This window comes from Leucoraja erinacea, chromosome 34 (assembly GCF_028641065.1).
Source record: "Leucoraja erinacea ecotype New England chromosome 34, Leri_hhj_1, whole genome shotgun sequence".
In the NCBI taxonomy this organism is placed as follows: Eukaryota; Metazoa; Chordata; class Chondrichthyes; order Rajiformes; family Rajidae; genus Leucoraja; species Leucoraja erinaceus.
Window position 1 is genome coordinate 10,722,996 of NC_073410.1, and position 26,029 is coordinate 10,749,024.

Here is a 26,029-nt window from a genome sequence, read left to right on the forward strand (position 1 = left end):
CAGACACACACCGTGATGAGCAGGAAGATGGGCGCTGTAATTAAGATGGCTCAAGCACAGTGTACGGCAAGTCCTTTAAAAGAGGGGGGGGGGGGGGGAAGAAGGAGGGAGACAACATTTAAGAAGCCAAAGATACACGGCTGTGAAGCTCGGCGGATATTTAGCATTACTGGTCGGTAATCCTTGGTTCTGAAAACTACTGCTTATGTTTTTTCCCCCCCAATAAGCCGATGAAATTCACTGGTCAGCATCGGCTACAACCTACGACAACCTTTGACCTCCTGGCGACCCACCTACGACACGCGAATTCTCGCTACTCTCCATGGTGGCTTCATTCCAAGTCGCCGCTAATGTTTCAACATGTTGAAAAATTAACGCCGACCATAACGAGGCCACGACTAGTTCCCAGAATGCGGGAACTCCTCGCGACCACGAAGGCGACTCCCCGGCAACCGCCCGCGAACATGTGGCATCCGCAGAGTCTCCTGCAGTCGGCTAAAAAGTCGCCCAAGTTGGACAGGCCCATAACTTCCTCATCCAAGGACACCCTGAATGTTTTGTTCCCAGTGTCCCATTGATGTTACACAAACCCTTCCTATCTTTCTTTTAATCAGTTGAATGATCCTCCCCGTCACCACTGACTTGTTATTTTCATTGATGAAGATGGGGTTTGCACAGCAGGTGAATCCCATGTGAAAACAGATTCAGAATGCGCAGTCTAAGACTGAAATCTCCCAGCAAATTCCTGCTCCGATCTTTTGTTCCTTTCCAGCACATCCCCAGGGAACGAGCAGAGGCAGAGATTAAGTTGTTGGAAAGGAGCATTATTTACCGAGAGTGGTTTATCAGATCCAGATAGTGTGTGATCGCCTGATGGCTCCAGCACAGATAAAACTGACACAGCTCACGTGATTGTATCCTCTCTCACTGCCTGGAATGTTAACCAGCTCGGACAATTGCAGAGGAAAACACAAGGAACTGCAGCTGCAGGAGCCTCGAGCAAAAAAAACAAAGTGCTGCACTAACTCAGTGGGTCAGCCGGCAACTCTGAAGAACATAGAGCCTGAGGAAAGGTCCCAACCTGAAACGGAGAAACAAAGAACAGCAGATGCTGGATCATACACAAAAGGACACAAACTGCTGGAATAACTCTGCAGGTCAGGCCGCATCTCTAGAGAATATGGATAGGTGAAGGTTTGGGTCAAGACCGTTCTTCAGACTGATGTTTCAGGTCAAGAGCCTTCTTCCATCTGAAGAAGTATTTTGACCTGAAACGTCACTGTGTCCATGTTCCCCAGAGATACTGCCTGACCCACTGAGTTACTCCAGCACTTTCTGTACTCGTGTCCCAAACTGAAATGCCACCCATCCCATGATTTCTCAGAGATGCTGCCTGACCCACTGAGGTACTTCAGCATTTTTATGTCTTTTGTTTCCGATAAGCCAATGTTTGATGTTGCATTTGCTGCTGGACTGGTGCAGTAACAGCAAGCTCAGTCATAGAGAGTGACTGTGGGCCTCACAATTCCAGTGAATCAAGTTCAATCCTGCCCTTGGGTGCTGTCTGTTGTGGAGTTTGCACGTTCTCCCTGGGGCCATGTAGGAATCTCCCCTGGGTGGGATTCTTCCCGGACTGCTCCGATTGATTTCCTCCTACAACGCAGATGGCTGTAAATTGTCCCTCGTGCGTTTACTTTAGAGATACAGCGCGGAAACAGGCCCTTCGGCCCACCGGGTCCGCGCCGACCAGCGATCCCTGCACAGTAACACTATCCTACACCCACTAGGGCCAGTTTTTACATTTACCAAGCCAATAAACCTACAAACCTGCACATCTTTGGAGTGTGGGAGGAAACCGAAGATCTCGGAGAAAACCCACGCAGATCACGGGGAGAACGTACAAACTCTGTACAGACAGCACCCATAGTCGGGATGGAACCCGAGAATGAAGAAAGAATAAAATTATTAAAAGGATTAGTGCAAATGGATGTTTGATTGGTGATGTGGACAGAGCGAGCCAAAGCGCCTGTTTTTCTGCTCCATCAACAATTAATTGATTTAGTTTTATCCCTAGGATAGACTTAACCCCGACACTGACTGTGCATCCATTTACACAGTGCTACATTAGGAAGAACTACAGATGGGTTGTGTAGGAAGGAACTGCAGATGCTGGTTTACACTGAAGATCGACACAAAATGCTGGAGTAACTCAGCGGGACAGACGGCATCTCTGGAGGGAAGGAATGGGTGACATTTTGGGTCAAGCCCCTTCCTCAGAATGGTTGCATTCGATAATTCTTGAAGGCATAACAAGATGGATGAGTTATTGGGAAATCATTGGGATTCATTCCATGCCAATGTGGAAAGTTTGGGAAGAGATTGGAGCCCCTGGCTAGAGAGATGCTGGAAGACTGGAGGGTGGATAATGCAGTGCCCTTATTCAAGAAGGGCTGCACGGGCGGTAATAACTGGTGAGCTTAACATCAGAGGTGGGAAAGTTAGAGGGGATTCTGAAGGACAAGATCTACCAACATTTATCAAGGCAAGGACTGATTACGAATAGTCAAGAATAACTTATTTGTGAGAAATTGTCACACAAATTGGACTGAGTTTTTTTGGGGGCAAAAAGAATCACCAGAATGTTACTGGCCAGAGAGACTTTGAGTGATAAGGAGATACTAGTAGGCTGTACATCTTCCCCTGAAATATAGGCGTTTCAGCAGTAATAGGTTTATAAAATTATGGCACAGACAAGATAAAAGGCCTTTTTATCCAGGGTAGGGGTCTAAAATGAGAGGGTGTAGATTTAAGGAGAGAGAGGAAACATTTAAAAGAGACCCAAGGGGGAACTTTTTCCGCACCAACTCAGAGGATGGTGGGAGTATGGAATGAGCTGCCCAAGTACAATTAGTGTTTAAAAGACAATTAATTTTTCAGATATACATTTTTTCCGGTAGTAACGTTTTTTTAATTTTTAAATGGAGGCACATGGGACTTGCTCAGGTAGCCAACATGGACAAGATGGGCTGAAGGGCCCATTTCCATGCTGCCTTAGTCTCAGACTACAAGCAATCCCATGGAGTGGACTATAAACCAGGCACATGTTCAAATCTCTACCATGGTCACTGTGGAAATGAAATGCAGCTCATTAGATGAGCTTAATTAAACAAACATGTACGGTAAACATTGTTAGTAGATAAGCCAGTCTTGGTGATCATGAAGCTGCCAAATTGTTGTAGAACACATCTGGTTCACATCCATCAAGGGAGGGAGTCTGCTGCCTGTTCCAGACCAGGCCGGGCTACTGGAGGCTTCCAGCAACAAGATGGCGCCGGTGGGCTCTGCAAGTGCCACAGCAAAAACATCGCTCACACGTAGAGGGGAAGAGCATGGTAACTCAGCCCCATCGTCAAGGGCACTAAGGAAGGTGCAGTAAAGGCTGGCCATCCCAGGCAATTTCCCGATCCTGTATCTATGAATGAGGATAGATGTGCTGCCAAGATGATGATGTGGGCTTTGGACTTTAGAGATGCAGCGTGGAAACAGGCCCTTCGGCCCACCGAGTCCATGCAGACCAGCGATCACCCTGTACGCGACCACTATCCTACACACTAGAGCCTAATTACGACTTTTACAGAAGTCACTTTACCTACAAACTGTACGACTCTGGAGTGTGGGAGGAAACCAGGGTACCCAGAGAAAACCCACGCCGTCACAGAGGGAATGAGACAGCACCTGTACAGAGTTGAGGCATACTCAACCTCAGTTAAGTACCGAGTTTCTGAGTGCGTGCATCTCTGAAGAGATCTCCAGCACATCAATGCCATTACAAAGAAAGCCCATCACCACCTCTACTTCCCAAGAAAATTGGGGGGGGGGGGGGGGAGATTGGACCCCCAACATGGAAGGGATATATAGGAGACAATGCCTCAAAATGGCTGCCAATATCAAAGAACCACATCACCTTGGCTATGCTTTCATTTCACTCCTACCATTGGAAGAAGATACAAGTCTGAAAACCAGGTTCATGAATCACTTCCTCATCACAACCATAGGCTTTTGAATACAACACTGACCTCAAGTATGAACCTCAATGTACCAAGGTTTTTTTTTTTGCACTAGTATTGTGGCGATTGATTTTGTGTGCGTTTTGTTAGATGATGCGTTACCCATGTGTATTGTGTTTCCCCCGTGTAGGCCGGCTATGCTTCTGCAAGTAAGAATTTCATTGCTCCATTGTCGCTACAGATGACAAGTTAAATATTCTTGACTCATGACTGCACAGTTTGTGCCAGCTAAGCTGGAAATGAGCAGCTTCAGAATACGGAACCCTCGCGGAAAGAAAGAATAATTTAATTTTTAAAAAGCCAATTAAAGAACCCTTGGCACCTTGGAATCATTGGTTGTACGGCCAAGAATTTTATTGGGTATTAATTTGAGGAATGCACAATCACTGGGAATTTTACATAACCTGGTTACCATGGTGATGTTCTAATCTAAGGATCAATATTTCCATGCTGCCATGTACTGCGGTTGGCTCCTCTTTAATTCCTGGCTTCAGTCTCCTACCTCTCTCACCATGGGAGACTATTGGCTTACTAAGTCTCCACTTGTTCCCTAATCCATAACATCCTTCACTTCTCTGCATTCTTAGTAAACCAACTCGGCAACGGAAACAATGTTTAATTTAGAGACACAGCGCAGAAACATAGAAAATAGGTGCCATTCAGCCCTTCGAGCCTGCACCGCCATTCAATATGATCATGGCTGATCATTCAACTCAGTATCCCGTACCTGCCTTCTCTCCATACCCCTTGATCCCCTTAGCCACATCTAACTCCCTCTTAAATATAACCAATGAACTGGCCTCAACTACCCTCTGTGGCAGAGAATTCTACAGATTCATCACTCTTTGTGTGAAAAATATTTTTCTCATCTTGGTCCTAAAAGATTTCCCCTTATCCTTAAACTGTGACCCCGTGTTCTGGACTTCCCCAACATCGGGAACAATCTTGTTGCATCTAGCCTGTCCAACCCCTTAAGAATTTTGTAAGTTTCTGTACGATCCCCCCAGAGAAGCAGGCCCTCCGGCCCACCGAGTCAGCCCCGATCCCCCCTACACACACACACAAACTAGGGACAATCTACGCATTTACCAAACCAATTAACCTACAAACCTGTATGTCTTTGTAGTGTGGGAGGAAAGAAGATCTCGGAGAAAACCTACACGGTCACGGGGAGAACGTGCAAACTCCGTACAGACAGCGCCCGTAGTGATCAGCCACACATTCCCCTGTCCCTTCTCCCCGTTCTTACCCTCACTAGCAGATGGTGCTGGGAGCAACCCAGAGATTACTTCCAAAGTCCTGATTTTGAATCTTTGACCCAGCCTCCACATTCACTCTGCAGGACCTCATCCCTTTTCCAACTTGTGCGGACATGTACAGCTTCCAGCTGCTCCTCATTCCCCTTGAGGATGTTCTGCAGCCACTCCGAGATATCCTGGACCCTGGCACCAGGGAGGCAATGTACCATCTTGGAGATAGACACAAGTGTCTTGTGTCTATCTTTGATTTAAACCAGCATCTGCAGTTCCTTCCTGCACCATCTTGTACTCTTATTTGATTCCACAGAATCTCCTGTCTCTTCCTTAATGCCCCTGTCCCATTTAGGAAACCTGAACGGAAACCTCTGGAGACTTTGTACCCCACCCAAGGTTACCATGTGGTTCCCAGAGGTTTTTGTCAGTCTCCCTACCTGCTTCCACTACCTGCAACCTCCAGCAACCACCTGCAACCTCCGGGAATCGTACGGAAGCCTTGGATGGGGCGCAAAGTCTCCAGAGGTTTCCGTTCAGGTTTCCTAAGTGGGACAGGGGCATAACTAGCAAGTCTCCAATCATTATCACTCTGCCTCACTTCACCCTTGCCTGCTGTGTCTCAGAGCCAAGCCCAACCAGTAAACCTGACTGCAGCCGCATGTCTCACCTGCCAAGTCATCTCCCACCACCAGTAATCAGAGGCTGTTGCCATACCTGTTGCCCAGGAGAACAGCCACAGGTCACTCCTTCCCTCTCTGCCCATTCCCCCTTTATACACCATGACCAAGGAGCAGCAGCCACTCCAGGATGCTAACTGCCTTCAGCTGCTCAACTCAACCTGACCTCGTTGTCGTTAACTGCAGGGGCTTTTCTTAAAGTCACACTTACCCTGCTCCTGCTTTCCACTCCTCCAAATGTATGTGTGGATGAAAATGTGCATGTGCATGTGCATGTGCATATATCTGTGAGTGAGTGGGTATATCTGTGTTCATGTTCATGTTATAGGAGCAGAATTAGGTCATTCGGCTCATCAAGCCTACTCTGCAATTCAATCATGGCTGATCTATCCTTCCCTCTCCACCCCATTCTCCTGCCTTCTCCACATAAACCCCTGACACCTTGCAAGTGTATGTCTATCTGTGTGTGTATATCTGCATGTATGTGTATATCTGTGTGTATACCAGTGTGTATATCTGTGTGTGTGTATATCTGTGTGTGTGTGTGTATATCTGTGAGTGTGTATACCTGTGTGAATGTGTATACCTGTGTGTGTGTATATATCTGTGTGTGTGTATCTGTGTGTGCATATCTGCGTATGTGTATGTCTGCGTATGTGTATATCTGCGTGTATATGTATGTCTGTATATCTGTGTGTGTGTGGTCTCCTGGTCCAAGTTCCCTGGTGATGCTGACATTAGGTACACTGCACATGGAACATCCCATACATCCGTGACTGGGAAGTTGCAACAAATTTATAAGGGAGACTGCCACCAGGGTTGCTGAATCCAACAGGTGACACAAATAGACCCGGAATCAGCCATTTTGCTGCTTTCTTGGAAAGGGCACATCTTTGCAAACTCAATAGCATTATACTGAAAAACACTTGAGCTTCCAGGCATTTACTGGTGATGTGAACCAGTTGTATTGGAGTTTCCAGAGGGCAGAGATTGTTCTTTGGTCATCCTTCTTTTGTATCACTAGCTCTAACCCTGTTGCACACCGCGGCTGCTGGAAATGGGAATCCCCGCTGGGATTTGGTCAGGCTGCTGGGAATGGGAATGGGATTGGGAATATCTGCTTTGAGGGGCTATTGCAAAAGGCAAGGTTGTCGAGAATGGGGAGGCTGACATGTAGCAGGGGGTTGTGGACTGTTTACCACAGTTTAAACCAGCAGGTCAATGGGACTTGAGGCTATGTGTAGGACGGAACTGCAGATGCAGGTTTAACCATAGACACAGGATGCTGGAGTCAATCAGCGGGACAGGCAGCATCTTTGGATAGAAGGAAGAGTGACATTTCGGGTCGAGACCCTTCTTTTAGGATATACTGGCCATAGTGCTGGATTGGGGAGGTTAATCTTTCACCCTGAACTATTGCCAGAGGCTCTAAAACGGGTCAACACTTCATTATGTTGTTCTCCATCAGAGTTGACACTTTGAGCATACAACAGTGTCTTGGTTACGTTATGAAATGAGCAGCCAGATTCTTGAATATGAAGTTAGTGGCATAAGTTCAAATCTCTCTAAGGTAGCTGGTTAAGTTAAAGTCCAATAAGTAAAATCTGAAGTTGAAAGTAAAAGTTGGTCCCTAAAATGGTGGGAGTAACCATAGAACTGCTGCATTTTGTCAAAGCCAGTTCACTTGACTAATGATCTTCAGGGAAGGACATCTTCTATCCTTTAGTGGTGTGGCCTATACATGACTCCAGCCACACCTGTGCTGTTGACTCTTAATCTCGTTAGTCTAGTCCCATTGCCAGTTGCATCTGCATCCCAAATACAGTGGAAGCAGGAACGTGAGTGTCAAGGGCAAGGCTGGCCTGTTTGCAACAATCTTTCACCAGAGGTGGAGTTTGCATGATCCACCTTGGCCTCTTATCCACGTCCTCACCTTCACAGAAGTCACTCTTCAGCAGATTTGTTTCACTCCATGTGAAGCCTGGTTCAGCAACTTGATTGCCTAGGAGTGAAGAAGACTGCAGAAAGTTGTGAACACTGCCCAGTCTATCACGGGTTCCAACCTCCCCACCATCGAAGGGATTTACCAGAGTTGCTGCCTCGAAAAGAGCAGCCAGCATCATCAGAGACCCACACCACCCTGGCCACATGCTTATCTCACCTCTGCCATTGGGAAGAAGGTACAGGAGCCTGAGAACTGTAACGTCCTGGTTCAGGAACAGTTTCTTCCAGACAGCCATTAGGCTATTAAACACTATAACAAATAAACTCTGAACTACATAGACTATTATTGTTATTATTGCACTATATTTGTTTGCTTGTATTTTATCTGTACGTATGCGTGGGTGTGTGTGTATAGCCACACACTGAATTTTTTTTCACAGTGTACTATGTTTACATATTCTGTTGTGCTGCTGCAAGTCAGAATTTCATTGTCCCAACTGGGACATCTGACAATAAAACACTCTTGACTCTTGAGGTGTTGAGAACTGAAAACATTCTGCTGCATTGCAGATTGCCTGGGCTGGCAGACCAGCCATGCCTCTGGTTAAGATGTCCCAATATAATGACTCTGGCAAGGTGGGAAATTGCCCAGGTATGTCCTGCTTAAGGGCCTGTCCCACGAGCATGCGATTGCATGCGGCAAGCGCGACCAAACCGGAAGCGGGGGCCGCGCGGCGGTCGAGTGATCCCGTACGAGTTGACGTGAAGTTCGAGCGAAGTCCGCGGGAAGTTCGCGCATGACGTAAGGCGTCAAGACGCTGCGTACGATGTCAAGAAGCTGTGTACGCAGCGTATGGCCTCAATGCGGCTGCGGGCCGGTACAAAAAAGCAAGGGAAAGCCATTCTAGCAAATTAGCATCTATTAATCTGCTAAAAGTGGCAGAAAGCATGTTCAGCAGCATTCACTCATCCCAAATCTACTCATTGATGGTCAGTTTGCGTTATGCCACATCTACCCAGCTCCAATCCTATCAAAGCCTTGGTTCATCAGAAGAGGTGAGGCGATTGTCCTCGGAGAAGAGGTGAGGCGATTGTCCTCGGTATCAAGGCAGCATTTGACCGGGTACAGCATATAAAAAGTAAAGAGTGGGGAAAAACAGGCAAAATGTGTAGGAAGGAACTGCGGATGCTGGTTTACATTGAAAATAGACACAACATGCTGGAGTAACTCAGTGGGACAGGCAGCATCTCTGGAGAGAAGGAATGGGTGAGGTTTTGGGTCGAGACCCTTCTTCAGACTAAGGCTGACCCTCAGTTTGAAGACCAGAAACGTCTTCGACCAGAAACGTTTCCTTTTCTCCAGAGACGTTGCCTGGCCCATTTCGTTACTTTAGCTTTTTTGTGTCTATCTAAGACTGGGGGAAGATGGGCTGGAATTGAAGGCCAATCCCAAGCACCAGTTCCCGAGGCCCAGCCACCTTCAGCTCCTTCATCACTTCATCGATGATCCTCCTTCCACTATTAGGCTGGAAGTTCACTAACATTTGCACCATTCAGTTGCTTTCCTCAGAACATAATGCAGTCATAAAGTCAAAAGGAATAGGTGTAGAATCAGGCCATTTGGCCCATCAAGTCTACTCCGCCATTCAATCATGGCCGATCTATCTCTCCCTCCTAACCCCATTCTCCAGCCTGCTCCCCCTAACCTCTGACATCTGTCCTTACCTGCAAAACATCGCCCATTCCTTCTCTCCAGAAATGTTGCCTCACCCGCTGAGTTACTCCAGCATTTTGTGTCTACCTTCGATTTTACCAGCATCTGCAGTTCTTTCTTACACATAGACTAGACCGTATTCAGGCCTGATGTTTGGTAAACATCAACTAACAGCGATGCTATTCAAGCGACTATCCCCAACAACCATCTCCCCATGACTTTCAATAACTTTACCAGAGTCTCTGGTTACCATTGACCAAAAACATAATGAGAGCTTTTGCAATAATTACTGTAAAGTAATTGATTACCTTGCTGGTGGCCGCTGACTTCTCAAAGATGCTCCAAGCCAGGATTTTGGTGTAAAATCCTCCACCTACCTCGATGAGTAAAAGATCATCCAGGCCAACGCAGCCCAACGTTTGGCAATCCATCCAGCATCCATTTCATGACTTTTCCTCACCTTACTGTGAGATGATGCGCTTTGCAGGGGTCAGAAATGAACAGGACACACCGTACATCATGAATGGCGGGACCACGGGCAGTTTTGACAATCCTGAAAATGGGTTACAAGTGCGAAGATCTCTGGAGGTAACAAGGTGGAGAAGAGGGCATCAGGTTCCCGTGCTTTCATTAAGGGGGTGTAGAATGGTGAGAGCAGGGAGATTCTGATGCAATATCATGAACACTTGGTCAGGCCACACACGCACACATTGTGTACAGTTCTGGTCACCACACAATAGGAGAGATGTGATAGTGTTGGACAAGGTGCAAGGAGATTCACCAGGATGTTGCCTGAGATGGAAGTTACAGTAGTAGAATTAAGCCATTCAGCCCATCGAGTCCACACCCCTATTCAATCTTCCTCTCCACTTTCTTTCTAATAGAGCGCTCTTTAATTCTGATCCTGGACTCTCCCACCAGTGGAAACATCCTTTCCACATCCACTCTATCTATGCCTTCAGTTAGGAGGAGAGAATGCATTTTGTTTCACTTAATGCAGAGGGTTGGGGGGATGTCCTGATAGTATGGTAGTAAGGTAGAAAGTACAGAACCATTCCCTGTGGCAGAGATGTCTAAGACCAGAAGGCATATGGCGAGGAGTACATTGTCTAGAGAGGATCTGTGGCTGAACATTGTTCATCTTGAGTTGGAGACTAGGTTCCACTGCCTGAGAAGATGAAGTGAGATTCTCACAAAATGTCAAGAAGCATCTGTCGACACCTGAATTGCCAGGACACAGTAGGTTAAGGGACCAAGTGCGGGCAAAAGGGATTAATATAGAGAGGGTCTGGGGGGACCTGTTTCTGTGCTGCACAACCAACTAATTCTATGCCCAGAGCACACGGTGGATGCAAGGAGGACCACCATGAAAAATGCATGATCCATGCATGGGCTACTCTGTCAACAGCCCACCATCTCCTCCCCAAACCCCCCTGGTGCAGGGGGATATTACCTCTAGCTCCCCCCTCCATCGCCCACCATTTTGACTGGGAAAACTGATCCTGTTCCTTCATTGTTGACACCAATAAATCCTGGACCAATACTCTGGGGGCACCTTCACCTCACGCACACTGCACAGGTTTACAAGGACAACTCATGGCCACCACCCCAAGGCCAATCCAGGACGATGGAAATGTTTTAGGAAAATGTAGAATCAAAGAGGCTCCATCAAGTTTTTAAATAGTTTTTAATTTGTACACCATGGGCTCCACCAGGTTGTGTGATGAATGGGGACCTGATCAGCTGTTTCAGTCACAAGAACTCTGACACGGCATCAGTGAGGTGTGTGACCTCTGGTCTCCACAGGGCACCTCGCCTTGTGTGTGGGCTGTGTGGTGGACGGGGGTGGTGGAGGGGGGGGTAGGGGGAGGGGGAGGGCAGCTGAGGGGAGGGGGTGGGGGGTGCACGGGGCGTGCCGTCATTTCACCACTCGGAGTCTCGGTGCTGGAGTGGCGTTGCATTATTCCCATGACCAAGCCATGCTACGTTAGAAATGCACGACATCCTTGGTGCCTCCCATTGCAGTCCCTCGCGGCATATCCAGCAGTGCATACTTGGACTCATTCTTAATTGTCCTCCAGCTAGAGTTGAGGGGAGAGATACTTAGAGAGAGAGAGATACAGAGATATAGAGATAGATTGATAGAGAGAGAGAGATAGAGAGATAAAGGGATAGAAATAAAAAGAGATACAGAGAGAGATGATATAAAGATAAAGAAGATAGATAGACATAGACAGACTGAGACAGAGAGAGACAGGTACAGAGAGAGGGATACAGAGAGAGAGACAGAGAGAGAGAGAGAGATAGAAAGAGAGATAGAAAGAGAGAGATAGAAAGAGAGAGAGAGCTATCCTTCAGCAGCCAGAGCTGGGAATCCACCACTGAGATGGTGTGGGAACCTTCAGCAGTCTTACTCCCTGTCACTCCAGCCACTGCCCCGAAACTACACTGGCCAACAGCTGGGGCTCACAGCTGGAATTGGCTGAACAAGGGCAACAGCTGGGCTCAAGTGGAGCACTGAGTGAGCAAAGGGCAACACTGAAGCCGGTAACCAAGGGCATTTACTGGTGCACAGCTGGAACTCCTGGTCACCAAGGGGGAACAGGGTCAGGTTGGAGTGACACAGGGGCGTTGCAGAGTCAACAGCGGGGAGATAGATGTTGCTGCAACTCTGGTGTCAGCAGGCCCCACACCGTGGAGCCCGGGCTCAACCGCACGGCACAACACACACGACTGCATTAGAAATGTGTTCACCCAGACTCAGTGGTTAGTTGCCTTCTGCTTCCAGCTACACAACGTACATGCAGCTTCGAAACATGGAAAATAGGTGCAGGAGTAGGCCATTCGGCCCTTCGATACAGCACCACCATTCAATATGATCATGGCTTGTCATCCAAAATCAGTACCCCGTTCCTGCTTTCTCCCCATATCCCTCGATTCCATTAGCCCTACGAGCTAAGTCTAACTCTCTCTTGAATCGCTTGCCACGGACGGTGTCTGGTCTGAAACCCTCACGCCCGGTGAAGTGTGTTATCTCTCCTCTGTGCCCTTGCACGTTGCAACCCTTGTACCCCTTGGCTGTGCCAATGGCAAGGCCCAGGTCCGCGCTTAGTCCAGAGAGTGAGGCTGTGCTGGGAGTTAATCTGGTGAAACACAGCACGTCCCATTATACACCCACTGCGGACAATAGGCACTAAGATCTTCACCAGAAATAAAGAAACATTATCTGATAAAACAATACAAAATAGTTTCCATAAACCACTATGGGGGCAACAGACTATTTGGTTTCTAATTAAATGCTTTAAATAAATGCATATAAATAATTTTCCTCTGGTCATACTCGTCCCTTTTGCCAGGTTCGCAATGCAATGAAGGTACAGCTAGCAGAATGTCACTTTCCCAGCTCACAGTCTCTACATTGTTCCTTCTTCAGCAGAAATGGTACCTCCTCTGCTGAGGCCACAGGAAGAAAATCCGTGTTGTCTCCAGCTTGCTCCTCGCACTCGTTGATTAGTTCATAGTCCTCGGGGTTGCGACCGGCCAGAGCCAACAGCTGGATCTGCCGCTGCACCGTCTGTAGGAGCATCTCCACTTGTTGCCCGTCCGCTGCACGGAGCGGGGTGTTGGGGGCGCTGGCGCTGGTCAGCTCGGTTGGGAAGGAGCAGGGAGAGGTGTCGGCTCGGTCCCCGTCCCTGCTCTCCGCCTGCACCCGCACGCAGCTCCTCTCCCCCATCAGTGGGGTGACGGGCACCGAGGCGGCCCAGCACGGCCCCGGCCTGCCCCTGTCTCGCAGCTCCAGCGGGCACAGCTGCACCGGTCGGTGGAAGGCTTCGGGCCGAGCCTCACCGGGACTCTCCGGGCAATGCCGGCCCATGGCTGCAGCTCTACAGTGGAAACAGCAACCACCGGACAGCAATCAGAACAGGCAAAGAGGCTGCACAACATACTTACAGACACGCAAACACACAGTGCCCACACACACACACAATACACACACACACACACAGCGCACACACACACATACACAGTACACACACACACAGTGCACACATACACACACAATACACACACAGTGCACACACACAATACACACACACACACAAACACACAGCACACACACAATACATACACACACAGTGCACACACTACACACACAAAACAGTGCAAACGCACACACACACACAATACATACACACACAGTGCACACACACACACAATACATACACACACAGTGCACACACACACAATACACACACACACATACACACACACACACAGCACACACACAATACATACACACACAGTGCAAACACACACACACACACACAATACATACACACACAGTGCACACACACACACATGCACACAAACACACACACACACACACATATATACACACACACACACACACATATACACACACATACACACACACACAGTGCACACACACACACAGTGCACACAAACACACGCAAACACACACACACACACACACAGTTCACACACACACACACACACAGTGCACACATACGCACACGCAGTGCACACACACACACAGTTCACACACACACACACACACAATACACACACACAGCACACACACACACAATACACAACACACACACACACTCACACGCAATACGCGCGCACACAGTGCACACATACACACACAATACACACACACACACACACACAATGCAAACGCACACAATACATTCACACACGGTGCACAAACACACAGCACACACACAATACATACACACACAGCACACACACACAATGCACACAAACACAGTGCAAACGCACACACACACACAGTTCACACACACACAGTGCACAAACACACACACAGTGCACACACACACACACCACACAAACACAGAGCAAACGCACACACACACACAGTTTACACACACACATGCACAAACGCACACACGCACACACAGTTCACACACCAGTGCAAACACACAGTTCACACACACACACACACACACACACTGCACCAACACCCTAACAGTGCACACACACACACATGTTGTGCATGTACACTAGTGCACACACCCACTCAACAATGCATACTGTACAAACATATGCACAAACACCATCTATTACACACACCCTCACCCACACACAGACCCCCACACACACACACATACACAGAGCACACAAACACACACACAATATACATACATACATGTATATAAAACGCATGCAGTTACACACACCCTCACACAGAAAACACACACATACACAGAGCACACAAATACACACATATACATACACACATCCTTACACACACACGCATGCAAAATTCATACAGACACACACACAATCACACCACACATATATACACATAAACAAATACACACACTCACATACATTCAGACGCACAAAATTATTTGTGCAGAAATACACAGAAAGGCATGTGCATGTACTTTTGCGCACATGTAGGTGTACATATTTTTGCACACTCCAGCATACTCAATCCCCACACACAGACACACACACACACACACATGCTACTTCCCTATAAACATACATCCATATACACTGATGTGGCACAAAGACACGCACACTTTTACACATGTCACCATTTACAGACACGTATGCACAGACTGGACTCCTACCGTTTTCTGTCCAGCAAGTCATTGGCTGATGGAGGTTGCTCTTGCATCGGGCTGCTTGTGCTGGGCGACTTTGAGGCTTGTCCTCCTCCAAGTGAACTGGGGGAACCGTGGAGTAGCGGAGGCGAGGGGCGGGGGCTGACCCTGGACGACATCCTGCCCAGCTGCCTCGGGCTCAGTGAGGAGGAAGGGCAATACCTGTTGGCCAGTGAGATTGTTACAGTGGTCACAAGGTTACTGCACACTGAGACATGGGAGTGATCGTGGCTCCAAGCCCTGGCTGAAAGAGGAACGGCGGGTGTGCGGAGAGTGCCAGGTCCACCCCTCTCATGATCTCCCCTACACCCCACTATGGGCTTTATTGTTCATTCGGTCTCAATCTGTGATCTACCCCTTGTGACAACTTGCTCTGACAAGTGTGACCTGGTCACTCCCTCTTCTCCCCTCTCCCATCAGGCAAAAGGTATAGAAATGTGAAAATGCACACCAGGTTCAGGGCCATTATGTTATCAGGCAACCAAGCACAACCAGGGAGCAGTGCTGAACTACTATCTACCTCCATCGTGACCCTCGGACTATCTTTGATCAGACCTTACTGGCTTTACCTTGCACTAAATGTTATTCCCTTATCATGTATCTATGCACTGTAAATGGCTCGATTGTGATCACGTACAGTCTTAAAAACAGAGAGAAATAGGTACAAGAGTAGGCCATTCGGCCCTTCGAGCCAGCACCGCCATTCAATACGATCATGGCTGATCATCTAAAAGCACCGTTCCTGCTTATTCCCCCATGTCCCTTGATTCCATTAGCCCTAAGAGCTAAATCTAACTCGTTCTTGAAAACATCCAGTGAATTGGCCTCCACTGCCTTCGGTGGCAGAGAATTCCACAGATTCACAACTCTCTGGGTGAAAAAGCTTTTCCTCATCTCAGTCTTGAATGGCCTACCCCTTATTCTTAAACTGTGACCCCGGGTTCTGGACTCCCCCAACATCGGGAAAAGATTTACTGCAACTACCCTGTCCAATCCCTTAAGAATTTGATATGTTTCTATAAGATACCCTCTCATCCTTCTAAATTCCTATGACTATAAGCTCAGACAATCCAATAAGATGTCTGAAGATCAAAACCAGATGTGGTATAAAAACCCATGGTCTTACCAAGATATATATCCCTGCCTTCCTATATGCTTCTGAGCCTTGGACTGTACAGCAGGCAAGGCAAAGTTCTGGAAAAAACATTGCCGATATTGTGGTCGCTAAATCCTCCACCATTAGAAGCAACATCAGTGTCCTCTTCCAACCCACTGTTGAATTCCATGTTCCATTTAGTGGTCTCCATTGGGTTGGAACCTCGTTGACAAGAACCAGATTCCTAAAACAGGCACATCTGTTCCCGACTCTGCAGAGAGAGCAGATCACCAGAGGAGCAGAGGAAAACATCGAAGCTCCTTGGAAGAAACTTAAAAAATTCTTAAGGGTTTGGACAGGATAGATGCAGGAAGATTATTCCCAATGGTGGGGAAGTCCAGAACTAGGGGTCACAGTTTAAGGATAGAGGGAAGTCTTTTAGGACCGAGATCCCAGAGTGAGCAGAGAACCAAGTTCATCGAGGGGTTAGGAGAGAAGTCCTTGGAAAAACAGAATGATCCCAGGCTCGAAGGGCCGATGCACGTTTATGTTTCTAAACCAAGAATGCCCGTCGCTGTGACTGGTTAAAGTGGAGAAGGAGCATTCAGGATGGGGTAGAGAACCCCCCACCCCCCCCTATTCCTTCTCTCCAGAGATGCTGCCTGTCCCAATGAGTTACTCCAGCATTTTGTGTCTATCTTCGGTGTAAACCATCATCTGCAGTTCCTTCCGAAACAAATACTTTGGTTGTGTTTGCATGGAAGAAGACACAAACTAACTTTCCAGAAAAGCTCGGGCAGCATAAGTCGAATTAAAAAGTGAAATTGGTTAAAACAAATAGGACTTTTGAAAAATTAGTGCTTAAGAAGTTATTTGAAATGAAAGTAAATGAATTGTCAGACATATGTAATGTACTAATAGGGATGGCAACGGAAATCATTAATTCTTTGGTTGCCATCTTCCAATATACTACAGGTTATGGAAACATCTATAGATTACAGGGTTCAGTTATTCTATTGTTTAGAGAAGGAAAGATAGAGAAAACAGGGACATACAGACTGGTCACTAGCGGCCATTATAAAAGATCTATTAACAGGATACTTGCAATAAGAAATATTGGATAAAGTTAACAAGGATTTATGGAAGGGCATTGTGTTCTTACAAACATATTGTTGATAAGTTGATTTCATGTCATAGCAGCAGAAGTAGGCCATTCAGCCCATCGAGTCAACTCTGCCATTCAGTCACGGCTGATCTATCTTTTTCTCTGAGCCCCATCCTTCTCCCCACAATCTAGTTTTGTGAGAGGCAGAATAGATAATGGAGGACTAGTGGATGTGGTGATGCTTGGATTTTCAGAAGGCCTTTCTTGGTTGTCTGCGGGCTTGGAGTCACAGTGGTGGTATTCGACTTTGGAGACATTTTGGAATGAATGAGGAATCCCTTTTTTTTAGATCCATGTTGATCAACAGATTACTTTCCCACTCTTTCCTGAAGAGTAATGAGTTGAGTTGATTTTGTTCGGAATGTTGTCAATGTGTATTTACCTCTGGGGTTTCCCCAATGCTTTTGGCGATGGCGAGGATTTGGCTGGGGACAATCCAGCAGCCAAGAACTGCGATTCCAGAACTTTCCGCCGTTCCTCCCCAATATTGGTGCCTGGCTTGGTGTACTGTAAAACACAGGAACATCAGCTCAGGGTTAGGGAGATGCTGGAGTTGTCTCAGGAGCCCACATCACCAAGGAGCGGAGTCTGTCCTCTTACTAATGACAAGAGTCAAGAGTTCTTCCTGAACTCGTAGTACCTCGCTGGAGTCAAGAGAGAGTCAAAAGTGTTTAATTGTCATATTAACCAAACATTAAAATCCCTACTTGCAGCAGCATAATAGGCCTGTCAGCACAATACTCATAGATAACATATAATAAACAAAATAATATTTAATAAATTAATATTAAAGCTGGTAGAACTGCATGCATTACAGCACCAGAGTCCCGGGTTCGACCCTGACCTCAGGTGCTGTCTGAGTGGAGTTTGCACGTTCTCTCTGTTACCGTGTCAGTTTCCTCCGGGTGCTCCGGTTTCCGACCACATCCCAGAGACGTGCGGGTTTGTAGGTTATTTGCCTTCAGTAAAATTGCCCCCCAGTGTGTAGGGAGTGGATGCAAGAGTGGGATAGCAGAGAACAGGTGATGTCAGTGTGGACTCGGTGGGCCAAAGGGGCCTGCTTCCATGTTGTATCTTTCACTCATTGACAATGCAACCTAATCCCAGGAGGTCAGGAGATATGAAAGGTGGCAGGATCCGTTCACAAGGTATATGGCTTCTGATACATCTCGTGGTCCAGTCATCAATAATAAAAACAATGAAAGTAAAAGGGTGGCACGGTGGCGCAGCGGTAGAGTTGCTGCCTTACAGCACTTGCAGCGCTGGAGACCCGGGTTCGATCCCGACTACGGGTGCTGTCTACGCGGAGTTTGTACGTCCTCCCCGTGACTGCATGGATTTTCTCTGGGATCCTCCGTTTCCTCCCACGCTCCAAAGACGTACAGGTTTGTAGGTTAATTGACTTGGTATAAGTGCAAATTGTCCCTAGTGTGTGTAGGATAGTGTTAATGTGCGGGGATCGCTGGTCGGCGCGGACTCGGTGGGCCAAAAGCGCCTGTTTCTGCGCTGTATCTCTAAACTAAACCAAACTAAACTAAAAACATAAGAAATTTGCAGAAAGAGAAAGAGAGTTAACATTTCAGGTTGATGATCCTTATTCAGAACTGTGAAAGAGAGGAGCCAAGTTAGTTTTAAATAGCAAAAGGTCGGGGAGTGGAAGGGGTGGAACAAATGTGATTCCTCTGAAAAGGTGGGGCAACGATTGATAGAGGGATGTCATTAATTTGGCATTTAAAGAGTGATAAAGAGGTCTAATGCGATTCAATAACAGATCAATCTATGCTAAAATTAACTGAGCTAACATCACAGATAATTTACAATAAAAGGACAAAGATAGACACAAAGTGCTGGATTAACTCAGCGAGAGGCAGTATCTCTGGAGGAAGAGAATGGGTCACGTTTCTGGTCGTGAACCTTCTTCAGACTAGACTTTACTTTAGAGATACAGTGCGGAAACAGGCCTTTCGGCCCACCGAATCCGCGCTGACCAGCGATCCCCGCACACTAAAACTATCCTACACACACTAGGGGCAATTTACAATTATACCCACAAACCTGTACGCCTTTGGAGTGTGGGAGGAAACCAGAGATCCTGGAGAAAACTCACGCGGTTACAGGGAGAACGTGCAAACTCCAAACAGACAGCACTCAGGATCGAACCCGTGTGGGTCTCTGGCTCTGTGATGAAGCAACTCTACCACTTGGTTAATAGACCTGTTTGTGGCTGGTTGAGTTATCAGAGGTCAGAGAATTTGATATTGAGTGCAAATGTCAATTGATATCGAAGACTGCAATGTTACCCGTCAGAAGATGCGGTGTAGCGGTAACAGCCACTTCCAAAGGAGCCCACTTTCCCAGCTGGCAGCTGCTCACCTTCTCCAGAGGCAGGACGCTCTGATGAGGACTGTCTGGTCTGTCCATGTCCGTGGCCTTCAGACTGTAGCTCTTTGCAAAGCGAATCTCCTTGCCTTGATCTCGCAACTTCTGTCTTTGTTTTCTGGTGAAACAGAGAGCATTTTCACGCCCTGCAAACCTCAGCAGTTAGCCCGTGAGCTGTGCAACTGTAGGCCGTGGAGGCCAAGTCAATGGATATATTTAAGGCCGAGATGGATTGATTCTTGATTAGTACGTGTATCTGGAGTTATAGGGAGACGGCAGGAGAATGGGGTGAGCAGGGAGAGATAGATCAGCCATGATTGAATGGGGGAGTAGACTTGATGGGTAGAATGGCCTAATTCTGCTCCTATCACTTATGAACTCATGATTGCTACATGCACTGCACACCCACACTGGGTGAAAGGGAGACAGTCACCACACCTGCTGCACCGTGATGTTTGTAGATCCTGCACAAGTCAAGCACACAGTATGTAAGATGGAGCCTTCCCTTCATGGCCAGCGATGCCACATTAAAATCGCTCGTGTCAGTTTTGCATTGTGATCCAGAAAATTATCAGATCACTGGGAAAATGGTTCAATTTTAGACTTTAGAGTTTCTAGAAGGGAAAGGTGGAAGCCATTTAGAACGGAGACGAGGAAACACTTTTTCTCACAGAGTGGTGAGTCTGTGGAATTCTCTGCCTCAGGGGGCGGTGGAGGCCGGTTCTCTGGATGCTTTCAAGAGAGAGCTAGATAAGGCTCTTAAAAATAGCGGAGTCAGGGGATATGGGGAGAAGGCAGGAACGGGGTATTGATTGGGGATGATCAGCCATGATCACATTGAATGGCGGTGCTGGCTCGAAGGGCCAAATGGCCTACTCCTGCACCTATTGTCTATTGTGTATTGAAACAGACCCTTTGGCCCACCGAGTCCGTGCGGACCAGTGATCACCCCCTACGCTAACACTATCCTGCACACCAGGGACAACTTACAGAAGACAATTAACCTACAAAGTTCACATCTTTGGAATGTGCGAGGTAATCGGAGCAGCGGGAGAAAACCCAGCCAGGTCACGGGGAGAACGTACAAACTCCATACAGGCAGCACCCATAGTCAGGATCGAACCCGGGTCTCTGGCGCTGTAAGGCAGTAGCTCTACCGCTGCGCCACCATGGTTCAAATACGGCTGGTGCGGGGGTCCCACAGTAGGTGCCACTGCCTTACAGCTCTACCATCATTCTATAGCCTCCAGATTTCCCCACCCTTCGCAATACCAGCAATCTGACTCCAACATGAAAAGACTCGACCCGAAACGTCAGCCAGTCCTTCTCTCCAGAGGTGTTGCCTGTCCCGCTGAGTTACTCCAGCTTTTTGTGTCTATCTCTGGTTGAAACCTGCGTCTGCAGTTCCTTCCTACACAAGAACATTTATTTCCATTTTATAACACTGAACTAAACTAATTTTGCTTGTCTTGAGATTCAGGCAGATAAAAAAATGCATGAGAAACCTCTTACAGTGGCTGGGAAATGTGCGAACAGCAGGTGTGAATATGATTTAAACTGAAGGGATCTAATGGGGCAAAATCCCGGGAGATTTAGAATAGTCCCAGATTAAATGTAGCAATGTGCTCTGTCGCGCTTGGCTCAATAATATGAAAGACCGCACTCCAAATGCAACATATCCCAAGAAAGGGCCGGGAATAATTCACCGGGTGGCACGTTGGCGCAGCGGTAGAGCTACAGCCTTACAGCGCCGGAGACCCGGGTTCAATCCTGACCACGGGTGCTGTATGCATGGAGTTTGCACATTCTCCTCGTGACCCACGTGGATTTTCTCCAAGATCTTCAGTTTCCTCCTACACACCAAAGACGTTCAGGTTTGTAGGTTAAATGGCTGGGTGTAAATGTAAAATATTGTCCTTCATGTGTGTAGGGTAGTGCTACTGTGCGGGGTTTGCTGGTCGGTGTGGACTCGGAGGGGCCTGTTTCTGTGCTGTTTCTCTAAACTTAACTAAACTCAAATGCAAATGTAATTCGTATTCATCCTGGAGCGCTCTACACACTGGGTGGGAAGTGTCGATGCCTCCTCGATAGCATGGCTTAAGATCAATCCCACCCTGAGGCAGCCTTGCCCACAGGCCTGGCACCACAGGTGATGAGTGGCACCAGGGCTGTGCCTGCCAGATTGCCAAGGCTTTAGGAATGCCGTGGAGAGTGGGAGCGATCTCAAGGATGTTGCTCCTAGCAACCAAGCAGTACAATCGCATGTCTGTGAGCTGCAACATAAAACGCTTTGCTGTGGTTTACGCCTGGCTTGCGTCTATGGTTGAGGGACCCTCAGCTCATGATAGAGCGAATGCTGATGAACGACGGACAAAATGACACCTCTGCCGGTGAAAAAGGAATCAAAAACAATTCAGCTGATGCTGTGACCGATGAAAATACAGTGGTTGGAAATAACACGTCTTGAACCATCCCTTGAATGTTTCCACTCAACATAATAGATGTGGGTGGATAGATGATCTAAGGAGAGATACAGTCGTGCAGTGGTAGAGTCACATCCCAGGGAAACAGGGCCCTTGGCTCACCTTGTCCAAGCCCCACCTCATTTCCAGCTCCTTTGTCCCTGGGTCTATATCATAAGTTCCAGGAGCAGAATTAGGCCATTCGGCCAATCAAGTCTACTCCACCATTCAATCTTGGCTGATCTGTCAGGCAAACACAGGCAGGTGGGACTAGTGTAGCTGGGCTATGTTGGCTGGTGTGGGCAAGTTGGGCTGAAGGGCCTGTTTCCACACTGCATCACTCCATAACTCTCTGTAGAGGTTTGCCCAATTCCAAGATGTGGAGCGATGACTGGGCCCCATGGATGGAGGAGACTGGATCAATCTCCGTGCATGGATCTCCAACCAGAGTGGAGAACAAACGGCCAGGGATAATGGGTCAGCTCTGATCTCATCTGCATTTTTTTACTCAGCCGGCAGCATCTGTTCAGATTTGCTTGGCAATATTTTCTGATCTCCTGTTCTCGTGACAAGACGATAGATCAGAATCTATTAACGATGTTGCCACTGTGACCAGCGTCGTGCTGGGCTGTGGACTCCTGCACTCTGTGTCTATGGCCCCTACTCCATCAGTCCCCAGGGTGAAGATGACTTGGTCGTGACTACGCAATTTTATCACCGCCCGTACCGAGCAAATCGGTATGAAAATATCACCGAGCCCGAGAGTGTCGTCGCTTCTCGTTTCAATGAGTAGTTTTACTATGGCGGTAACCTGCATGCCAATGTTTTAATTAAATTTAATTATCTCTCTCCCTGTTATTGCATCCAACTGGAAAACTGGTTATGACAGTGGCTTCGATGAATGGCCTGGTCAGAAATGAGTTTGTTAGCGCTGTGATCTCAGGAGGACGCTGCCTTCCATCTGATTGTTCATCAAATAAATGGGCTGGGCATTTAAAATGAATTACCCCTCGGGCTGATCTCGTGCTGGGCTGACGCAGAGGGGCTGGATGGAGCAAGCCATGTATGACTATCTCGTGGCTCAGCCACAGCCCCCTGTAGAGGCTACAACGAGATAGAGCCTGGATTACTGAGGAAATACGTAGTCTCAGTAGTTTCCTGATAGAAAATAGGATAGGGTAGACAGTCCGAACTAGTGTGGAAATGTCCAAGGCACCTGGGCATAGCTTTCAGATGAGAGGGGCGAAGTTTAACCCGTTCACTGCCACCCCCGAGTATACTCTGTTCATAGAGCCAGAGTGATACAGTGTGGAAACAGACCCTCCCGCCCAATGCCTGCATCGGACAACATGTCCCAGCAACACTAGTCCCACCTGCCTACATTTGGTCCATAGCCCTCCAAACCTGCCCTATCCATTACAGGTACCTGTCTAATTGTTTCTTCAACGTTAGGATAGTCCCAGCCTCAACATAAGGTCATGGCCAAGAGAGAAAAAAAACTTGACAGTGAACAGATTAAAGGAGATAGGGGGGGGCAAGTTTTTTTCACAGAAAGTAGTGAGTATCTAGGGTGGTGGTGAAGCCAGATATGATTGTGGCGTTTAAGAGGCTTTTACATCAGCACATGGATGTGCCAGGGAATGGAGGGATATGGATGATGTGAAGGCCGGTGAGATTGGATTATCTTGGCATTGTGTCCGGCACAAACATTGTGGGCCAAAGGGCCTTTTCCTGCGCTGCACCATTCAATGTTCATTGACCAGTGTGAGGCTGTACATCAGGGAGGCTGTCTGTAGAGCTGGGATTCTTGCTGGGTTGAGTAGCCAGAGGCAGCCACGGTCACTGGACAGTTAATGTCCAGGGAACTTGTACCCCAGTGAGAGTCATTGCCTGTGGTACTCACAGCCTCACTGAGGGACTCATTCACCTGTGATGGTCAGTGTCTAGGATAGTAGAGCGTTCCCTCTCTACCACAACCTTGTGGCGTTATCTTGCAATTCCCACCTCACACACCACGCTATTGCACAGGGTATACTGGCCCGGGATCTAATCTCATGATCGCAGCGTGGGACTTCAAACTCACAACCTGGGACTGAGGCCATGAGAGGGCTCCCTGCTGTGCAAGCGGACAGAACATGCATTATCACGGGAGCGGACTTATCGAGGTAAATTGGACGCAGTGGACTGGTGGAGCTGACGGAATGTCTGGGGACTTTCAGACAAGGTTGACGTGCCACACATCCAGTGGGAATGGACTTACTTTGTTTTGAAGTAAAGAACCACGCAAAGCATCCCGACCACTGTCAGTCCGATTGTGATGCAGGTTATTGACATGATCTGGCGCTGGTACAGATCCTCACTCTCTGTGGACAGAAACACAGGCAGAGAAAATCACCATTTGTCACACTCGCCTGGGAATACCCTCGTGACCAGGCACATCTACATAAACGCTTGCTTTCAGAAGCATTCTCATTACCATGGGTGATTTGTGTGGCCACACATTCGCATATCTGTGGTCTGGTTTCATATTTTTTTGTGTGTGTGTGTGTGCACATGTGTGTGCGTGTTTGTGCTCTTTTCTGTGTGTGCATTTATTCATGTGTGTTCATGCTAATTGTGTGTGTGTGCGCATGTATGTATGTTATATATGGAGGTATTCGTGTTTTCATTTGTGTATATGTAGTGATGTGTTTCATGCATGTGCTTCAACATGCATGCATTCATGTGTGCATGTTTGTGCAAGTGCCTCAACACGTATGGTATGTGTGTCTGTATTTGCAGGTGCTTGTGTGTGCATATTCGTGTGCGCGCATGCACGCATGTGTTTGTGTGTGTAAATGTGTGCGTGCATGTGTGTGTGTATGTGCATGTGTGTGTGCATATGTGTGCATGTGTTTGTGCATGTGTGTGTATGCATATGTGTGCATGCACATGTATGCATGTGTTTTTTGTGTGCGTGTGTGTGTGTATGCTGTGTAAGTGTGTGTTTGTGCGTGCTTGTGCATGTGTGTGTATGGATGTGTATGGGTATGTGTGTATGTGCGTGTGGGTGAGTACATGTGCGTATGTGTGTATGTGTGTGTATGTATGTTCGTGTAGGTGAGTGTGTGTGCGTATGTGTGTATCTTAATTGATTGGATGATCTCTTTGACCTGCACTTTCATCTTGTGCTTCTTGCAGAGTTTTGCTTCGATCGGAAAAATCGCAGCACATGCACCCCGCTCCCCCCCCAGGGACCATTCCCATTCCCGGAACGCTGATAACCCATGCGATTTACATGGTGGCTGAGGGATTCAGTGAACGGACTCGATCAGTTCAAACCCAAATCACAGCCACCCCAGGCCTTTGATAAAATGCACACACACCTACAAACGGAATTCATGAAAATGAAAAACTAAAACAAATTTTGCTGGTGTGTTGCCCTGTGGGTTCAAAGTGAGGAACTGGGCTTTGTGAGAATTCCAAGGCCAGGATGGGAGGTGAATCAATGTCCTGGAGGGAATAAGGGGTGAGCAGTGTAATCAAGCGCAGGAAGAATGAGAGAGCACGGCTACGCAGAGAGTTGAACGGAGCAGTACAGAGGAAGCTGTAATCAATATTTAACCTGTGCTG

General features: G+C 47.6%; 1 protein-coding gene across 2 annotated transcripts in view; it reads right to left on the reverse strand.

The window, feature by feature from the left end:
* Positions 1 to 11,330: 11,330 nt before the first annotated feature.
* The window catches only part of LOC129712990 (pro-neuregulin-3, membrane-bound isoform-like), a 298,967-nt gene continuing 284,268 nt past the window's right edge, over positions 11,331 to 26,029 (reverse strand). For both annotated transcript variants that reach the window (XM_055661825.1, XM_055661824.1), the window contains 5 exons: positions 24,678 to 24,780; positions 19,950 to 20,073; positions 17,959 to 18,083; positions 15,283 to 15,477; positions 11,331 to 13,539 (listed from right to left, as the gene is read on the reverse strand). In XM_055661825.1, coding sequence (XP_055517800.1) covers positions 13,047 to 13,539; positions 15,283 to 15,477; positions 17,959 to 18,083; positions 19,950 to 20,073; positions 24,678 to 24,780 — 1,040 coding nt within the window. In that variant the 3' untranslated portion in view covers positions 11,331 to 13,046. The remainder of the gene's footprint in view (positions 13,540 to 15,282; positions 15,478 to 17,958; positions 18,084 to 19,949; positions 20,074 to 24,677; positions 24,781 to 26,029) is intronic.